The 18,575-nt window shown below is 52.9% G+C and overlaps 1 protein-coding gene across 3 annotated transcripts in view; it reads left to right on the top strand.

Annotated features, from left to right (window-relative positions):
• ARHGAP22 (Rho GTPase activating protein 22) overlaps positions 1 to 13,263 on the top strand; it is a 203,285-nt gene extending 190,022 nt beyond the window's left edge. For all 3 annotated transcript variants that reach the window (XM_082673079.1, XM_082673080.1, XM_082673078.1), the window contains 5 exons: positions 2,262 to 2,394; positions 3,285 to 3,358; positions 3,952 to 4,073; positions 5,984 to 6,884; positions 12,742 to 13,263. In XM_082673079.1, coding sequence (XP_082529205.1) covers positions 2,262 to 2,394; positions 3,285 to 3,358; positions 3,952 to 4,073; positions 5,984 to 6,884; positions 12,742 to 12,970 — 1,459 coding nt within the window. In that variant the 3' untranslated portion in view covers positions 12,971 to 13,263. The remainder of the gene's footprint in view (positions 1 to 2,261; positions 2,395 to 3,284; positions 3,359 to 3,951; positions 4,074 to 5,983; positions 6,885 to 12,741) is intronic.
• Positions 13,264 to 18,575: the final 5,312 nt, after the last annotated feature.

Genomic DNA, 18,575 nt, shown 5'->3' with positions numbered 1-18,575 from the left:
AACTCTTCTTACATCACTTCGCACCCATCCATTGAGGGAGAGTGCTTGGTAGGTGTGGGGGAGTGGCCGTGAACAGGACAGACAACAGACAAGGCCCTGCCCTCACGTGGCCAGGACAGATGACAAATAAATGCACTCAGGGAACCAGCCCGGGTTCCCATCACCAAGCTCCCCTTGGCCTGGCCCACAGCACAGAGCAGGGCGTGCTCCTGGCTCCCAGAGCACACAATCTGGCCCACAGGGAGATAGTGCTTGTTGACTGGGCTGGGATGGGAAAGATGGGCCAGGCTGTCGCATAGAGAGTGGACTGTAGGGGAGCGAGGTGTAGGGGCCAGGAGACCACAGCTGTGTTCTGGATGGACATTGGTGTCGGTGGGGCTGAGGGGGTCTTTGGGAATGAAGAGATGCAGGGGAATGGCGGCATTACCAGATCCATCCTGCAGATGGAGAAACTGAGGCTGGGGGTTATCTGCCTCACGGCGGGTTACCTGCTGTGCAACAGAGAGGGCAGAAGCTGATTTGGACCCCAGGGCAAGCCCTTGTCTCCAGCTGTTGCCCTCCTTGCCGGTGCACACTGTGCGCCTGCTCCTGGGAGAGGGAGCGGGACGGGTGACAACACCTGCCCTGAAAGGGCTCACAGGCTGGTGGGCACCCATTGTGCTGTGGGCTGCGAACATTCTCCTTGAGTGCTGGAGCTTGGGGCTGGACTCAGGCAGGTGTGTGTTGAAGGGGAGGGTCTGAGGGGAGTTTAGGGAGAAAGTGACCAGAAGCAGCCTTGGGTCAACTGTGGGGAGTGGGGAGAGAGAGAGGAAGTGAATTTCTAGGGAGGGAGAAAGGTGAGGCAGTCAGGGCTGGGCCAAGCTCGCAGACGCAGAAGCACTGGAACCCGCGGGCAGCCAGGAGCCGCCAGGATGGGGCTTTGGGCAGGGACGCGGAGGCAGGGTCTGCAGCATGGAGGGGCCACCCTGCGTCTACTTGCCCAGATCAGAAATGCTTCCACCTCCTCCATCGGGGGAGACATAACGGCTGGCCCTTGTCCGAAGGCCAGCAGCTGATCCTCCTGGCTTCCCATCCCTCACCGCATCCTCCTGGGGCTCCTGCACACACAGTGGCTGGCAGTGAACTGATGGGGTCCCCAGGTGGGAGAAGGGGCATTGGGCTCAAGGCTGGGTACTCACTGGGGACCTAAGCACCCAGGAAATGGATGGGTCAGCAGAGGAGGTGGCTGAGAGAAGGCACTGAAGGCCGTGGGCGGCAGCATGTCTGGCTGGAGAGGGGAGGTGGGGGCACAGATGGGGGCTGCTCCACTGGCCAGACGGAGAGCCACCAAGAGCCACCAGTCCTGAGGAAGGGAGGGGCTCTGGGTGCGTGAGTTTGAGGTGTATGTAGCCCTGTGGAACCCCAGAATTCCAAATGCCAGGGCGGAAGGGACCCCAGGGCTTGGCTCAGTGATGCCAGCCTGGACAGCCAGGGCCAGGTGGCACCTTAACGGCACAGCCATGTTCTTTTGGTCCTAGGCCCATCTTTCCTGAGCACTTCCCATGAGGGAAATGCAGGTCCAGCGTTTAAATCCAGGGCCCTGGAAAAGCAGATGAAATACCTGGGGTCTAGCCCAGCCTGGGAGGCAAGCTTGGAGGAGGTGCCAAGACTGCAGTCCAGGACCTGAACCGAGAGTCCGAACAGGCCCAGGGCTGCCGCCCTCCACAGGGCCCACTTCAGCCTGGGCAGCTCCCAGCTATGAGCAGGAGACTGGTGGCTGGGAGTGCACATACGGGGCTCTGGGGTGCTGGAAATGGGGCATCCATAGTGTGAATAGAAGCCCAGAAGCCAGAGAAAGAGCCTGACCTCTGACCTGCCCAGCCCCTGGTGGCAGGTGCCCAGGGACAGCTGCCCTTTTTCAAGGGGCTCAGCAGCCCTGCGTGGTGGGCACCTTTGACACAGCCCTCCTGCTTCCGTTGGAGGGTGAGCCTGGGCAGAGGAGCAAGCTCAGGCTTGGGTCGAAGGACAGCTGTGCCCCTGGCTGCCTGCCTCCCCGGTGTGGAGCAGCTGCACGTCACCCTCCAGAGTACCCTGGGGCAGGCAGCAGGGCAGTGGAAGGGAGCCCTTCACGCTCACCTGTTCACCAGCCAGTCGTCACAGTGCACGCGCACACACACACGGACGTGAGAGCAGAGGCTGCCCCTGGTGGGGGTGGGCCGGGGTACTGGTCACTCTTGTGGTTCCCTGGTGCCCAGGCCTCACACTCATCCCTCTGCCTGCAGCACAACAGACGTGCACACGGTGGCCTCCCTGCTGAAGCTCTACCTGCGGGAGCTCCCCGAGCCTGTGGTCCCCTTCGCCAGGTATGAGGACTTCCTTAGCTGCGCCCAGCTGCTCACCAAGGACGAGGGGGAGGTTAGTGGCTCACGGGGACCCATCCTGGGGGGGTAGGCCTGCTAGTTGGTGGCGGGTATGTGGAGACAGGACTTTCTGTGACTCTTCATGGCACACAGATCCTACCGCCTGCTCTGTGTGTCAGGGGGGTGGTGCCCTGGAGCAGCCTGCTCTGGGGGGGACAGGCCTAGACCTCCTAATCTGGGGAGGGCCGGAACATCCCAGTGTGTGTGGAGGGCACGCTGGGGCGAGGTGCCTGGAGCAGCCCCTCCCTGTGTGCGGCCCTCTGTCTCCCGGAGGGGCAGGTACTTCCTAAAGCAGGCCGTGTCCCAGCCGTGCCCCTGAGCACAGGGAGCTCAGGCTGGGCCACCACCCAGTAGGCACTGCTGCTCCATCACCTGCTCCCACAACCAACTCAGGCTGCCCAGGCCGGCCGTGGGGTTCAGAAACAACCAGACCTTTCATCTGTTTCTATCCCGCCACCTCCCAAAAGAATTCGAGACTGCTCCCAGGACAGCCCCCCCCCCCCCGCCCCGCACTGCCCGCCTGCAGCCCTGGTGGGCTCCGGCTGGGGAAGGGCTGTTGGCCCTCCCTCTGGCCGTGTGGGAGATGAGGAGTCTTTATCTGGCAAATATCTGTACCTTGATCGGTGAGCTGGCCCTGACATTCCTCTGCGGCCCTGCAGAGGCACATCCCTCACAATGGCTTCTCAAAAGTAAATCTGCTTCCCCCCAGAGGTCACAAGCCAGGGAGGTGGAAGTGGTGGTGCCCTCTGGTCACCTGGGGCCAGGCCCATGGGCTGTGGATGGAGGTCTGGACTCGGATTCTCACCCCCTACTCCCTCTAGTAAGAGAAGGACTGGGGCCTCCTTGCTGGTCTTTGAAATGCTGTTTTTCTCTCTCAATCCCAAGGGAACTCTGGAGTTGGCTAAACAAGTGAGCAGCCTTCCCCTGGTCAATTACAACCTGCTCAGATATATCTGCAAGTAAGTGACTAGGAGTGGGGCTTCCCTCCCCTGTGCTCTGGCTCCCTGCCCTTCAGGGGGGTCGGGGGGCCTGGGTCATGCTTCCACTCACATGTCTGTCAAGGCAATGGGGAATATAGAAGAACACAGTCACTGCACTCATAGAGCTTACAGTCCTGAGCACATCATTCCTGAAGGAAAAGGATACAGCCTTTGTTCCTTCTGCCTCCTCTGTGTGCCTCTCACCATCCCCTCCCCATGGTCTGCCCCCTGACCACGACCTAGGCTTAGGGTGCCAGGCGAGGACATGCAGGGTGGCCTTCACCCAGCCCCGTGTCTGGGGGGATCTGGGCCTTCCTGGGCATCTGGCCCCACTGCAGGTGGGAGAATTATGTGTCCTTCCATGACAGGCCCTTGTCCCAGTGGCCTTTGCTTCTGACGGCCCTCTCAGATCTTAGAGGAAGCTCTGCCTTCTTCCAAGCCTGGCAGGGCAGCTGGCTGTGCTTAGCAGCTGTGGAAATGTGGGTGCAGCTGAGCATGGGGGCCAGGCAGCTCCCAGTAGATCTGGCATCAGGATTTGCTTCTCTGCCAACTGTCTCTTCCTTACATTGCAGGTTTCTGGATGAAGTTCAGTCCCACTCAGATGTCAACAAGATGAGTGTCCAGAACCTGGCAACCGTTTTTGGACCTAATATACTTCGGCCGCAGATAGAAGACCCAGTGACCATCATGGAAGGTAATGGTGGGGGTGTGCATGGTGCTCTGGGCTCGCCTTGATCCTGGGCAAGTCCTCAGCATCCTCAACGCCAGGCCGGCAGGAAGGGCAGCTCCATCCCTGGGGATTAGGCAGCAGCCTCTCTGGACCTCCTCACCACCTCCTCCAGCGCCTCTTCCCCCGTGGGGTCAGCTCTAAGAGGAAAAGGAGCTTTGCCCTGTGGATGGGGTCATAAGGTGCAGTTAGAATGGTGAGAGAGGCTGGGGAGCAGGTATGGAAAAGGTCAGCGCACTTGCCCTTGAACACACACAGATGTTTTTGCTTTACTAAAGTAATTTTCGATTAAGTAATTGTCACAGGCTTCTTCTGGATGTCAGAGCTTTTGCAAACCCTAGGAATATTCCATTCTATAATGAAGACTAATAATGATTAAAAAAAATAGCAGCAACAGCAGCTGCTTTTAACACGCCCCGGCCTCTGCTAAGTACTTTACTTCTACCACCGTCTTTTAATCTTCACAAGCAGCCCGCGCTGTGGTTACTGCCCCCAGTTTACGGATGAGGAGGAGAGGAGAGGCCAGGAGAGGCAAGGTGACTCTGTCAGCCCGACTTTTCAAAGGGCACAGGTGCAGGCTGGCATGCAAATGAGAGCCCTGCTTGGAGACCCCATGGAAGACTGTGCTGGCGGGGTTAGTGTGAGAGCCTAGCCGCTTACAGGCAGGAAACCCGCAGCCAGTCCTGGCTGAGCGCAGATGCCGGCGGAGACTCACACAGGACCCACCCGACGCCAGCTGGAGCCCGCTGCCCCCGGCGCCAGGCAGGCTGAGGGCAGAGGGGCCATTCCTGTCGAGCGTGACCTAGGGGAGGGGCAGGGTGGGCTGTGGAGCTGTCCCTCGCCGCCCCCAGCCGAGGGTGTGACCATTGGGGTTGATGCTCTCGCTTGGCACACCCTTGGCCTGACGGGCAGGTCTCCCCAGAGCTCCCGCCTGCCAGGTTGTGCAAACGTCTGAGGGCAGATGCTCACCCCACTGACTTGCTGAGCTTCTGCCTCACCTACTTTTCTGGACTAAAGATTACTTAGTTTTCCCCACGATTCTCAGTTACTTCTAGTGGGAGGGTCCACCCAAGTACTTTACCCTCCTCATCACGCAGAAGCCTCCCCAGTCTCTGGTATTTGGTTGAGGACAAGAGGAGGGAACGAGGCAGCAGGATCGATACCATGGTCCCGCTGCACCGCCTCCCTTTGTCACTGACCCCTCCCCCCACCCCAAAGCCTCAGGAACAGAGTCCCCACAGATGCCACAGGCTGCATCTCAGGGGCTGTGGCCTGGAGAAGAGGGATTGTGTGCATGTGTGGGGGGCTGTTCACGTTGGGGGGCAGCCGTGTACATCTGTCTGTGTGCACGGGGTTGTGTATGTGTGCCTACACGCACCTGGTAAGACATCTCTACTCTGTGTCCCAGAGCCCTGTGCCTCCCAGAGTATGGACGGTCAGGCACGGCCACTGTGGGCAGCATATGGGGCAGCCGAGAGGGCCCTGCCATCCAGGTCCTGGCTTCCAGTCCCAGCCTGCCCTTGGCTCAGCCCGCAGCCTGAACAGGCATTGTGCCTGCTCGTCCCCCCGCCAGCCGGGTGGAGTGGGTGCGAAGGGACAGTGCTGCTCTGTGCTCCAGGGCCCACATTGGAGGAGGGGGGTTCTTGGGTATGGTCCTTATGTCCCTGCCTGGATTTGGAGGGGGTGGTGGCCGTCCTTTCCTTTGGGGCGGCACGTGGCAAGCTCTCGTTGAGTCCTCACTTGAGGAGTAGCCTGGTTTGGGGCTACTATCAGGGCTGGGCACCCTGGGTTCGAGCTGCAACTTCCCCGGACTGGTCTGGAGAGCCTGAACTGGAGGTATTCACAGCCAGGCTCTTCTTGTTCCTTCTTCCTGGCAGGCACTTCTCTGGTCCAGCACCTGATGACCGTCCTGATCCGCAGACACAGCCAGCTCTTCACTTCGAGGACCACGGAAGCGCCAGCCTCCCCACGTGGGAGCCCACCATGCACCGTGGGATGGGGCTCCGAGGAGGTCACCAGGGACAGCCAGGCAGAGCCCGGCAGCCCCAGTGCCCCTGGCCTGCCCTCGCACAGGGCCTCTTCTCTGGATGGGGCTGCCGTGGCGGCATTCTCTAGAACCTCTCCCACAGGCCTGGGTAGCCGAAGCAGCCCTGCTGCCACCCCTGGGAAGAAGGTGCAGACTCTGCCCAACTGGAGGTCTTCCTTCCGGCAGTCAGGGTCCCGGTCGGGGAGCCCGAAGGTGGGCACCTCATCCCTGGAGGTGCCCATCATCTCCTCCGGAGGGAACTGGCTCATGAATGGGCTGTCCTCCCTGCGAGGCCACCGCCGGGCCTCATCGGGAGACCGGTTCAAGGACTCAGGCTCCGAGCAGAGACTCTCCACCTATGACAACGTGCCCCTGCCCAGCCCCTTTCCTAGCACGCCCAGCGTGGCCAGCATGCCATGGTCTGGGGCCTCCTCCTGCGAGGCCTCAGCCAGGGGCTCGGTCAGCAGCTGCACAGCGTGCAGGGCCAGTGACTCTTCTGCCTGCAGCTCCCTCCACACTGAGGGGGCCCTCGAGCCCTCCCCTGTCCCCAGCAGCAGCGAGGAGTGCAGATCCCCAGACCTGGACCACGGCCTGGACAGGGTGGGCGCCTGCATCAGCAGCAGTGAGCCCAGTGACCCAGGCAGCCCCACCCAGGACCTCGCCCACCGTACTGAGGCTCTCCAGGGCCTGGTCACGGAGCTCCGGGCAGAGCTGTGCCGGCAGAGGACTGAGTATGAGACAAGTGTGAAAAGGTAAAGGGCTGCAGCTGCTGGGTGAGTGTGAGGTGGGCGCTCCCTGGGCCGGGCAGGGCCCTTGCAGCCAGCCAGCTCACTGGGCACCGGTCCGGGCAGTCAGCCTCTGGCTCTGAAAGAAAGTCTCCTGGAGGCAGGGCTCAGAGCAGCCAGCGCCCAGGAGCCACCTTTCTGGGACAATGCCCACAGGACAGGGCTGGGAGTGGAGAGGTGGGGATCCTATGTCTGGGAAAGCTCAGGAGCTGAGGGACTGGCATGCTGTCAGAGGCCTTTGATGGAGAGGCTCAGAGTGGTGGTCCCTCTGGGGCCCTCAGTCAGGGAGGAGGCAGGCCCCCAAGGTATGTCCTGTAGCCCAGGAACTGGGACTGGGGCAGGGCACACGTGCACTGCAGGCCCCAGGCCAGCCTGGTTGACTGCCCATGGTTGGACCTGATGTAGAGTGAGGACTTCTTCTGGATCGAAATCCGATTTTCTCTGAGGAGGGAGCTGGCCTTGCCGAGCCAAGCCCTCCCTTCCGCTGGGTCACAGAGGACACCTCGTGCCACCTTTTTTTTTAATATATACATTTATTTATTTATTTTTGTCTGTGTTGGGTCTTCGATGCTGCCCACGGGCTTTCTCTAGTTGCCGCGAGCAGGAGCTACTCTTTGTTGCGGTGCACGGGCTTCTCATTGTGGTGGCTTCTTTTGTTGCGGAGCACGGGCTCTAGGTGCACAGGCTTCAGTAGTTGTGGCTTCGCCGGCTCTAGAGTGCAGGCCCAGTAGTTGTGGCACATGGGATTAGTTGCTCCGCGGCATGTGGGATCTTCCCCAACCAGGGCTCGAACCCGTGTCCCCTCCATTAGCAGGCGGATTCTTAATCACTGTGCCACCAGGGAAGTCCTTCATGCCACCCTTTAAGGCTTGCAGGCTTGTTCACTGATGGGCCCTGGTTCCAGCCTCCCTGTGCAGAGGGCATTTTCCAGCTCTGAGGCCGAGTTCCCCAATTAAAATCACCAGCAAAGCCTACACTGGACAGTGAGCGGTGCTTCCATCAGCATCTCAGACCCCTTAGCTCCTTTTGCCCAAGGCCTTGCATCAGCCTAGGCATCAGACCTATGAACCCATGTCCCACCCACTAGCAGGGGGCTTCATTGGGTTCTGAGTGCTTCCTCTTTCCATCAGACAGTGGAAGTAGAAGGGATTCATGCTTCTATTTCTGAGCCTGGGATTCCCACAGGGAGCTGGAATGGTAGCATTTGACCCTCTTGTTCTGCTGGCAGCTGTCTCCTGGGCACCTGGGGAGTGTCAGGTGTGTGCAGTCTCTGTGTTCACGGCAGGAAGATGGCAGGAAAGGCGCCGTGAGGGCAGCAGCCCCTCCATGGGGGAAGTCACAGCAGGCAATGTCAGAGCCAGGACTTGAAGGACTGACAGGACTGAGCTGAGCAAGGAGGAGAAAGGACACAGTGTGAGTAAAACTCGAGTTTGAAATTGTGGAGAAAACCCACAATGTAAGCACTGGGTTGGAATTTACCAGGCAGAGGTAATAGCAGGAGCTCCCTGCAGATTCACCGGAAGGTGATTACTGCTGAAGATGAGCTCAGAGTGTACAGGAAGTGTTACTCGGCAGACACTGTCTGAGGGCAGCCTCAGAGGGGGTCAGAATCAACATCTCATTTTCTCGGCTGTTTGTGGAGCTGACTTGAGCTTCTAGATCTTTCACCTTGGAGGCTGGGGTTCTCAGGGGAAATGCAGCCTGGCAGGCTATGGGTTCGAGTCCCTGCCCCACTGTGTACTGGCAGAGTGTCTGGGCAAGCTCTGAAAGCGTGGCGGAGTTGGGGTGGGGCAGGCGGCAAGTTGTTTTGGCAGGAGTGATGCTTTGACTTTATTGCCAGTGAGATGTGAAGCTGCTGGAAGACCTGGAGGACTTTGGTCACTTTGATGAGGTGCACTGACTGCTGTGCTCAGGAGCGCTCGACGAGGCAGACAAAGACCAGTCAGGAGGCCATGGCCATCCAGGTCAGACCTGTGGCTGGCACGGACCTTCGGGGCAGCAGACAACGTGGGAGAAGCAGCCAGATTCTGAATATGTTTGGGTTTTTCCAGTTGATCAGGTGTGGTGGTGAGAAAAAGAACTGACTTGAGACACACCATTTTTGTTTTGGCCGAGTATCTGGAAGAAGGTGGTCACTGAGCCGGGGAGACTGGGGCTATAGGAGCGTGACTTGGGGAAGGAGGGCAGGAGCTCAGCTGTGGGTCTGTTAGGCTGGAGATACTAAGTTTCTGAGTGGACTTGAGGGAGATAAAGATTGAGGGTTGTCAGCACACTGAGTGCTTTAAGTGCTTCAAGTCTGAGGCTGGACAAGGTCCCTCAAGGAGTGGCGTGGAGGCTGTGCTCAGGAGCACAAAGGGGCAGGGAGGACCTGGCAAAGGAGGGCCCTGGACGGGAGGAGAAGCAGTGAAGGGGGCTCATGGGGGGCCTGCTGCCCCTGCCTTGGGGAGGGTCTTCTGACATTATGCCCTGTGCTCCCCAGATGGGAGGCTGGAGTGAAGGAAGGCTTTCTCCCTTCTCCATGCTTTTTTTTTTTAACTGAAGTATAGTTAGTTTACAATATTGTGCTAATCTCTTCTGTACAGCAAAGTGATTCAGTTATACATATATTCTTTTTCATATTATTTTCCATTATGGTTTATCCCAGGATATTGAATATAGTTCCCTGTGCTATACAATCGAACCTCGTTGTCTACCCATCCTATATATATAATAGTTTGCATCTGCTAATCCTGAACTCTGAATCCACCCCTCCCCCTTGGCAACCACAAGTCCATTCTCTATGTCTATGAGTCTGTTTCATAGATAAGTTCATTTGTGTCATATTTTAGATTCCACATATAAGTGATATCATATGATATTTTTCTTTCTCTGATTTGCTTCACTTAGTATGATAATCTCTAGGTCCATCCATATTGCTGCAAATAGCATGATTTCATTCTTTTTTATGGCTGAGTAATATTCCATTGTATATATGTACCACATCTTCTTTATTCATTCATCCGTCGATGGACATTTAGGTTGTTTCCATGTCTTAGCTATTGTAAATAGTGCTGCTATGAACATAGGAATGCATGTATATTTTTGAATTAGAGTTTTGTCTGGGTATATGCCCAGGAGTGGGATTGCTGGATCATATGACAACTCTATTTTTAGTTTTTTGAGGAACCTCCATACTGTTCTCCATAGTGGCTGCACCAACTTAACATTCCCACCAACAGTGTTAGAGGGTTCCCTTTTCTCCACACCCTCTTCAACATGTTATTTTTAGACTTTTTAGTGATGGCCATTCTGACCAGTGTGAGGTGCTACCTCATTGTAGTTTTGATTTGCATTTCTAAGAATTAGTGATGATGAGTATCTTTTCATGTGCCTATTGGCCATCTGTATGTCGTCTTTGGAGAAATGTCTATTTAGGTCTTCTGCCCATTTTTCAACTGGGTTGTTTGCTTTTTTGTTACTGAATTGTATGAGCTGTTTTGGAAATTAAGCCCTTGTCGGTCACATCATTTGCAAGTATTTTCTCCCATTCCATAGGTTGTCTTTCTGTTTTGTTTGTGGTTCCCTTTGCTGTGCAAAAGCTTATAAGTTTGATTAGGTTGCATTTGTTTATTTTTGCTTTTATTTCTGTTGCCTGGGAGACTGACCTAAGAAAACATTGTCATGACTTATGTCAGAGAACGTTTTGCCTTTGTTCTTTTCTAGGAGTTTTATTTATGGTGTCACGTCTTAGGTCTTTAATCCATTTTGAGTTTATTTTTGTGTATAGTGTGAGAGTGTGTTCTAACTTCACTGATTTGCATGAGGCTGTCCAACTTTCCCAACACCACTTGCTAAAGAAACTGTCTTTTCCCCATCGTATATTCTTGCCTCCTCTGTCGAGGGTTATTTGACCATAGGTGTGTGGGTTTACTTCCGGGCTCTTTATTCTGTTCCATTGATTCATATGTCTGTTTTTGTGCCAATACCATGCTATTTTGATTACTCTAGCTTTGTAATATTGCCTTAAGTCTGGGAGTGCTATGCCTTCTGCTTTATTTTTTTTCCTCAGGATTGCTTTGGCAATTCTGGGCCTTTCACAGTTCCATATAAATTTTAGGATTATTTGTTCTAGTTCTGTGAAAAATGTCATGGGTAGTTTGACAGGGATTGCACTGAATCTGTAGATTGCTTTGGGTAGTGTGGCCATTTTAACAATATTCTTCCAATCCAAGAGCAGGGGATATCCTTCCATTTCTTTGAATCACCTTCAATTTCCTTTATTATTAATGTTTTGTAGTTCTCAGCATATAAGTCTTTCACCGCCTTGGTGAGATTTATTCGTAAGGTTGTTTGTTTTGTTTTTTTGGATGCAATTTTAAAGGGGATTGTTTGTTTCATTGTTAGTATAAAGAAATGCAACCAATTTCTATATGTTAATCTTGTATCCTGCTACCTTGCTGAATTCGTTTATCAGTTCTAGTAGTTTTTGCGTGGAGTCTTTAGGGTTTTCTTTTTTTTTTTTTTTCTTTTTGCGGTACGTGGGCCTCTCACTGTTGTGGCCTCTCCCGTTGCGGAGCACAGGCTCTGGACGCGCAGGCTCAGCGGCCATGGCTCACGGGCCCAGCGGCTCTGCGGCATGTGGGATTTTCCCGGACTGGGGCACGAACCCGTGTCCCCTGCATCGGCAAGCGGACTCTCAACCACTGCGCCACCAGGGAAGCCCTAGGGTTTTCTATATATAGTATCATGTCATCTGCAAATAATAACTTTACCTCCTCTCTACCAATGTGAATACCTTTTATTTCTTTTCCTTGTCTGATTGCTGTGTCTAGGACTTGCAGTACTATATCGAAGTAGTGAAAGTGGGCATCCTTCTCTTCTCCCAGACTTCAGCCCTTCTCCATGCTCTGTGTTCAGTGGTTGAGGGTGAAGGCCCAGGCCTCACCCTGGATGGGGCAGGGAATGGATATTTGCTTCAGGTACACCATGTGCCAGGTGGTATGCTGTGCACACGTGGTCTCCTTGGTCCATCGTAGCTACAGTGCATAGGTGGAAGGCCGTCCCCTGCATTTTCAGGGTGAGACACCAGGGCTCGGTGAAGTTTGAGTCCTGCCCACAGTCATGTGTCTTGTAGTCAGGTCAGTTCCTAGGAGCCAGGCGCAGCAAGTCCCTCATGTCTCACAGGAGTGGGTCGTCTGGTTGAAAAGACAGATGTGTTAACCTCTACAGAGGCCTGAGGTGTAGCTCTGTGGTAGCAAAAAGGAGCAGTAATGTGGGTTATATGCTGGGGAGGATCAAGAGAAGCTTCCCAGAGGCTGAGACATTTGGGCTCGGGTGTGAAGGCCGAGAGGGAACAGAAGATGAAGTGACAACCTGAATGGGGTTTCCTGTGAGTTGCTGTCTCTGCCTGAAGCTCAAGGGGTCTCGTAGAAGAGCAAACATGAGGACAGTTTCCTGCTTCCCTCTGGGTGCAGGGCTCAGTCCTGTTCTCTGCCAGATGGCAGTCCATCCCTCAGCAGGACAGCTGGCTGGGAGGGGAGGGTAAGTGGTCTTCGTATTTGAGTGAGGACTCAGGGAGGCCCCTGGCCTCTAGTGCCAAAGGCTGAGGCGGGAGGGTCTCGGGGATGAAGCCCAACTGGCTTGGGGAAAAGCCCCAGGGTCTGGTGAGGAGATGCAGTCCGTGTGGCCTCACCCAGCACCGGGTCTGAGCCCGCACACATCCTTCCCCTGGTCCCAGGCCTTACCAGCTCCTTCGCCCCATCAAGTGTCTGCTGACAATGGAGTTTTCTTTGGCAAACCCAGCAGGCCCAAGTCTAAAATGATGTCTTTCTTCTTGAATTTTAAGACTCGAAGAAGGTAGTGCCGACCTGAGGAAACGAATGTTACAGCTAGAAGAACAACTAGACCAGGAAAAGAAAAAGTACACAATGCTGGAAATAAAGCTGAGGAACTCAGAGCGGGCACGGGAGGACGCAGAGAAGAGGAACCAGCTGCTGCAGAAGGAAATGGAGGAGTTTTTTTCAACCCTGGGAAGCCTGACTGCTGGGGCAAAAGGTGCCAGAGCACCAAAGTAAAGGAGTGGGGAGAGTTCTGTGCTGCTGCTCAGCTTGCCTCGGGAGGAACCAGAGCCTCTGCAGCTTGGCCCTGGGCTCAGTGGTGCCAGCTGGAGAGAGCAGTCCTGACACGCCCTGTCGGGAGCCCGAGCCCTGCTCTGGAGCTGGATGCTGCTCTGACTGAGTAGGGTATGGCAGGCGTCAGGGGGGACAGTCCCGTGGCTGCCAAAACAGGTGGCACCTGGGATCTGAGTAGCTCACCAGGACCTTTTTGCATTCTTTATTAAATCTGCCCTGAAAGCATGATGCCTGGATGCCTGACTCCTTCATGGGCATGCAAAGTGAGGGTACCAACTGACCTCTCCTGTTTCTCGCAGGGTTGGGAGTCCTCAAGGTGTCCCATGGGTGGAATGGCGTGGGGCCTTCAGAAGTGGGGTGCAAAGGTCCCAGAGGAGCTGTTGCCATGGTCATTGAAGCTGGACTTAGCCACATGTCTGTGCTCTCAGCTCCATCTTCTGTGCTCTGGGCAGGATGGCTTACCTCACTGCTTGTTCCCTCTCTGGGCCACCTGGGCCTCTGCAGCTTGTGTCTGTCCTGGAATTCCTCTCAGGCCTTCCCCTGTAACCTGCTTTCCTTCCCTTGACTCTAGCTCTGCTCCAAAGCCAGAGCCTGTGAGTCAGAGCTCAGCAAGGGTGCTGCACTCCCTGCTTCTGCACCCCGGGAGTGTGCAGGGTGACAAGGTGTGCCTCTAAAGGAAAGGTGAGCCAAGGTGATAGGTAGTGCCTGTTCTCTGTCCTCCAGGTACAGACGCCTCAGACTGTGCCCATCTCCCTTGCAAATTCCCCTCGAGCTGGTGCTAACCCCTCTCCCTTCCCTGCCTGCTTACCTTCGTCCTCCAGTTCATCCTCAGACTTCAAGGCTCCACGGGGGTAAATCCTTCAAGAAAACCTTTCCGTGGCTGCCGCCACACACAGCCCAGGCCTGGGCCAGAGCTCCACAGGATGGGCCTTCAGGGGCACCAAAGAAGCCACCTCTAAGCAGAGAGGACTGGCCTCTGGGGCACAGGCAGTGCGAGCACCAGCATCACTTGCTCCTGCTCATGGTGTCCTTACCTATCACCCCTCACTACCCCCAGCCGTAAACTGCAGTGGTTTTGAGCGGAGTGGGGTCAACAGAGTGCCCCAATTTCCGACTATCGTCTCTGGAGAAGTCATTCAGGCCCAACCACCCATCTACCTCGAGTCAGGTATAAACTATCATGTGATAGCAATCCTCTAAATGCCAGGGTCTCAGTGCTCCCAGAAGTGCTGGCTCTGCACTCTAAGGTGCAAGCCTACAGGCCCAGCCAACTAGTAACTCTAACAGTGGTGAGGCAGGCCAATGACTGGTCTGCTGCTGGGTCACTTTTGGCCTCACCAGCCAAGAGGACAAGTGGCTGCCGAGGGCCTTCAGCAGCATCAGCAGCCCGAGTTCTCTTGCGGAGCTCTGAGGGGTGGGACGAGTGGAGAGCACTACCTGCATCTGCTCCCAGGACCAGTGCCATCACAGCACTGGATGCTGGGTGACTAGCTTTCCCAGAAGGTGAAATATTGCCTTCCTCTGTTCAAGGAGAAAGAAAATAGTACGAAGTGACTGATTCCTCACAACAACTCAGTAACAAAGGAATTAGCTGCATGCTCCCCATTCAGAGGAGAAACTGAGGCTAGGAGGAGATTGGTGGGAACACCAGTGTATTTTATCGTCCTGAGTTCCCTCACCACAGCCCTGAAATTCTGCCGACTTTGACCTAGAGAGAAAATGCTGCCAGGCTATCAAAAGAGCAGAAAAGACCAAAGGGGTTTCACATGATGAAAGGGAGGCTGTCTTCTCTTAGCCATTAATAGTGGCAAAGCTCAGCTTCTGGCCAAGTCCTTGCCCCAAACCAGCTCATGAGCCGCATCTGCCACCTGCTGGCAAAACTAAGACCTGCAAATGTGATTTTTCTCTGAAAATTAGTTGGCAATGAATGTCTGCTGACGTTCTGCCCTCCAATTTCCATTTAACAGCACCCTCCATTCTATCTGTAAAACGTACTGACTTCTGCCTGTAAAGCACGCTGAGCACTGAGACTGGGGGGCTCTGGCCCAGTACCCTGTACTCATCTGCTTCATTCTCCCCAGTTGAGTTGCATTTACAGAACCTGTCCCCAAACCTGTGGATTCAAGTTGTACCTATTGTAATGACATCATTTAATATTTAGTAAGCCGATGCAACTAGAGATTATCATACTAAGTGAAGTAAGTCAGAAAGAGAAAGACAAATGTATGATATCACATATGGAATCTAAAATATGACACAAATGAACCTGTCTATGAAACAGAAACAGAATCACAGACATAGAGAACAGAGTGGTGGTTGCTAAGGGGGAGGGGGTTGGGGGAGGGATGGAGTGGGAGTTTGGGATTAGCAGATGCAAACTATTACATACAGAATGGATAAACAACAAGGTCCTACTGTCTAGCACAGGGAACTATATTCAATATCCTATGATAAACCATAATGGGAAAGAATATAAAAAAAGAATGTGTATGTGTGTGTGTGTATATATATATATATACACAACTGACTTTGCTGTACAGCAGTAATTAAAATAACATTGTATTTCAATTAAAAAAATACATTTGAGAATCTGATGAAGCCTATGGACCCTCTGAAGAAAAATAACCACATATACTAAAAATTCAGCTTTCAGAGACCGCTTGAAGCCTGTCACTAGATTCTGTAATCAGAGTTTAGAAATTAAGGGGTTAATAACAATAAATCCTTAAATTTTAAAATAATAAGTAAACCAATGAATTATAAATGTGAAAAGACAAGGAATCAATTTTTTGAAAACCTACATGAATGCTCTCAGTAAAGGCAACTTACTAAAAACTGTCAAATTATGGATGAATCAACCATGCAATAGTGGAAAATTGAAAATCTAGGATTCTGCTCCCAAATTACTTCAAAAGTGTTTTAAAATTTGTGTTTGACTCTAAAGAAAAACTGGAAATTTTAAGTCTCATACTGTAAAAAAGGGAGTTGGCTTATTTTAAAAGACTGGCAAATGTCCCTTTTTTAAGAAGTTAGAATACAGTTTTAGGGATGTGTGTGTATGAAAGAGAGGCAGAGACAGAAAAACAGAGGGAGAGATATTCTTTGTTTTACCTGGCTGGTGGAATAACAGACCAGGCATGAACCGTGTTCACTCCACACAGTAAACGGGCTTCAGAATGGAGTCCACATAACCAGGCTCCGTGATCTGTGGGCAATAAATGGAGTCAGTAACAATATCCCCCTCCTTTTGATGCAGGGCCCCAGCCCCCTGGAGAGTTCTCCCAGTATCCTACATAGTTCCATCACAAAGGGACAGCAAGACGTGGCAGCAGCAGTGTTGGAGTAACTGTCATATCTACTTAGCTGGGAGCTGTCTCACATGAGACACTGTCCCTTTGTGACAGAACTGAGACTGAAGGACACGAAGGGGCAGTCATGCAACCAGACAGCCGCAGACAGAAGGAGAAGAGCTATAGAAGTTACATGAGTGCCAGCATCCTTGCTGGCATGGTGGGAGATGGACAGGGCTAGAATCAGGCAGGGGCCAGACCGTGTAGGGCCCTGTCTCCCATGGTAGAGTTATTTTTATTTGAAGGGATATAGGAAGGCATTCAAGTGCTTTAAATAAACAGACGTGAATTGGCTTGCATTCAACAAGACTCCTTTGGCCCCTGGTGGACAGTGGATGAATTTGGGGGCAGGAGGGAGTAGCAGCAGGGCATTTAGTCAGGGAACTACTGGTGTGGTCCAGGCCAAGTGTAGTAGTGTTGACAGGCCAGAAGCTAGACAGTAATGGACTGAAGACTGAATGAGAGGTGAAGGGAAGACACTGTGCCCAGACCAGTCTTTCCAGAAGTGCCGATGTGAATGGGAGCAGAGAAATAGGGTGGTAAAGTGGAGGGGGCAAGGGAGAGCTTTTAAAGAAGGGGATTACTAGAGCACGCTTGTATGCTGCCAAGAATGATCCAGCAGAGAGGGAGAGACTGGTGAGGAAGAAAAGGCAATAATGAGGAGAGGCAAGTCTGAAAAAAGATAAGGAAAGTGGAGGGGTTGGCTTCGGAGAGAGGAGATAGGAAGATGGAGGACGGGGACACAGTTGAGGTAGGTTTATGGAAATGCATACCGAACTCTTTGAGAAGTCCTGAAAAATGATGAACATGCTTACGTTTAGTTAGCAGCCCCAAATTTATTTGAACACAAAACGCTTTATTCACATATGATTTCTCAGGCAGTAGAGCACAGTGGTTAGAGTGAAAACGGAGGCAGACTACCCAGATTCAAATCCTAGCCCCACTGCATTGTTGGCTGTGTAGCCCTGAGCAAGTTACTCAGCATCTCTGTGCCTCAGTTTGCTCATATAATAGGAGGGGAGAGTAACAGTTCTTACCTCATAAAGTTGTTGTAAAAACTGTGAGCTCATACAGTCAAAGCACTTAAGTGCCTGGCATAGAGTAAGCTCTCCAAGAATATTGCTACTAATTCAATACAGAACTAGTGTTCAGTGCAACAAACTTGGGGCATCACTGCTAGGTATTGAGTCCTTGAAGGGTTTTAGGGAGGGTGGGGGCATGATAACCACTTTGGCAGCATGGTCTGTCCCTCCTCCACTTCCTCCTCCCTTTCTGGGCTCCATCAGCAGTCTCCTGGTACCTTCCCAGTTCCCTTCTTAACACCCTGGAGCATGACCTACCTCATTCTTTGCTGCACGCTGTCTCCCATTTGTTGCTGCTCCCGGTGGAGGATTTGGTATTTAGTTCTCCAAGGCAGCTGGTAACAAATGGACGGGCCATATCAGAATCATCTTGGGAAGCTTGTAGAAAAACCATCCCCCTCATAGTTCTATTTCTATATCAGAATCACCTTCTCCCTCTAAACCCTTCTGAGAAAACAGAGCCATAAAGAGTTTAGGCAACTTGCTGTAGGTGAGGCAACTAGTGTGAAGCCAGGATTCTACTTTAGGTATCTGGTGTCAGAGCACATGCTCACATTACTACACTAATTTCATAGTGCTGTATGCAGTTTCCTTATGCCAGATTTTGAAGGCAGTGAATACTGGATTTCAGAGGATAGAAACGGTATAGAAGATAGTCCTAGTCATTAGCTTACCCAGACCAATATTGATTGAATGCCTACTTCCCAGTCATCGTGATCTAGGAGTAAGACAGGCTTTTCCATCCAAGGGATTCCAAGGCGAAGCATCAGTAGATTAGCACACAGGATGCCCTCACAGAACAAAAGGAAAAGACATACAGCACGTTGTTGTCTTGTATTCTCTGTGGAACAAAATGGGGAGTGCATGAACGAATAAATTAAAGGAAACATGCAATGGGGACATGAAATAAAAAGTCCTTGCAGAGAAAGTTTATCAGAGGAGAAATTATCAAACGTGGGCCTTCAGCAATGAGGATTTCAAATGGGCAAATGGCGGGAGTAATGTGCACAAAGATGTAAAGTATATGCCATGGAGGAGGTTCAGCTGGAATGAGCTGAATGGCAGGAATGATATATGAAATAGAATCAAAACAATGTTTAATTCTACTTCTCAGAA

This window comes from Grampus griseus (assembly GCF_964374135.1).
Source record: "Grampus griseus genome assembly, chromosome: 16".
NCBI classification, from domain to species: Eukaryota; Metazoa; Chordata; class Mammalia; order Artiodactyla; family Delphinidae; genus Grampus; species Grampus griseus.
The sequence above is the reverse complement of the archived record's forward strand: the minus strand, read 5'-3'. Positions and strand labels throughout refer to the sequence as shown.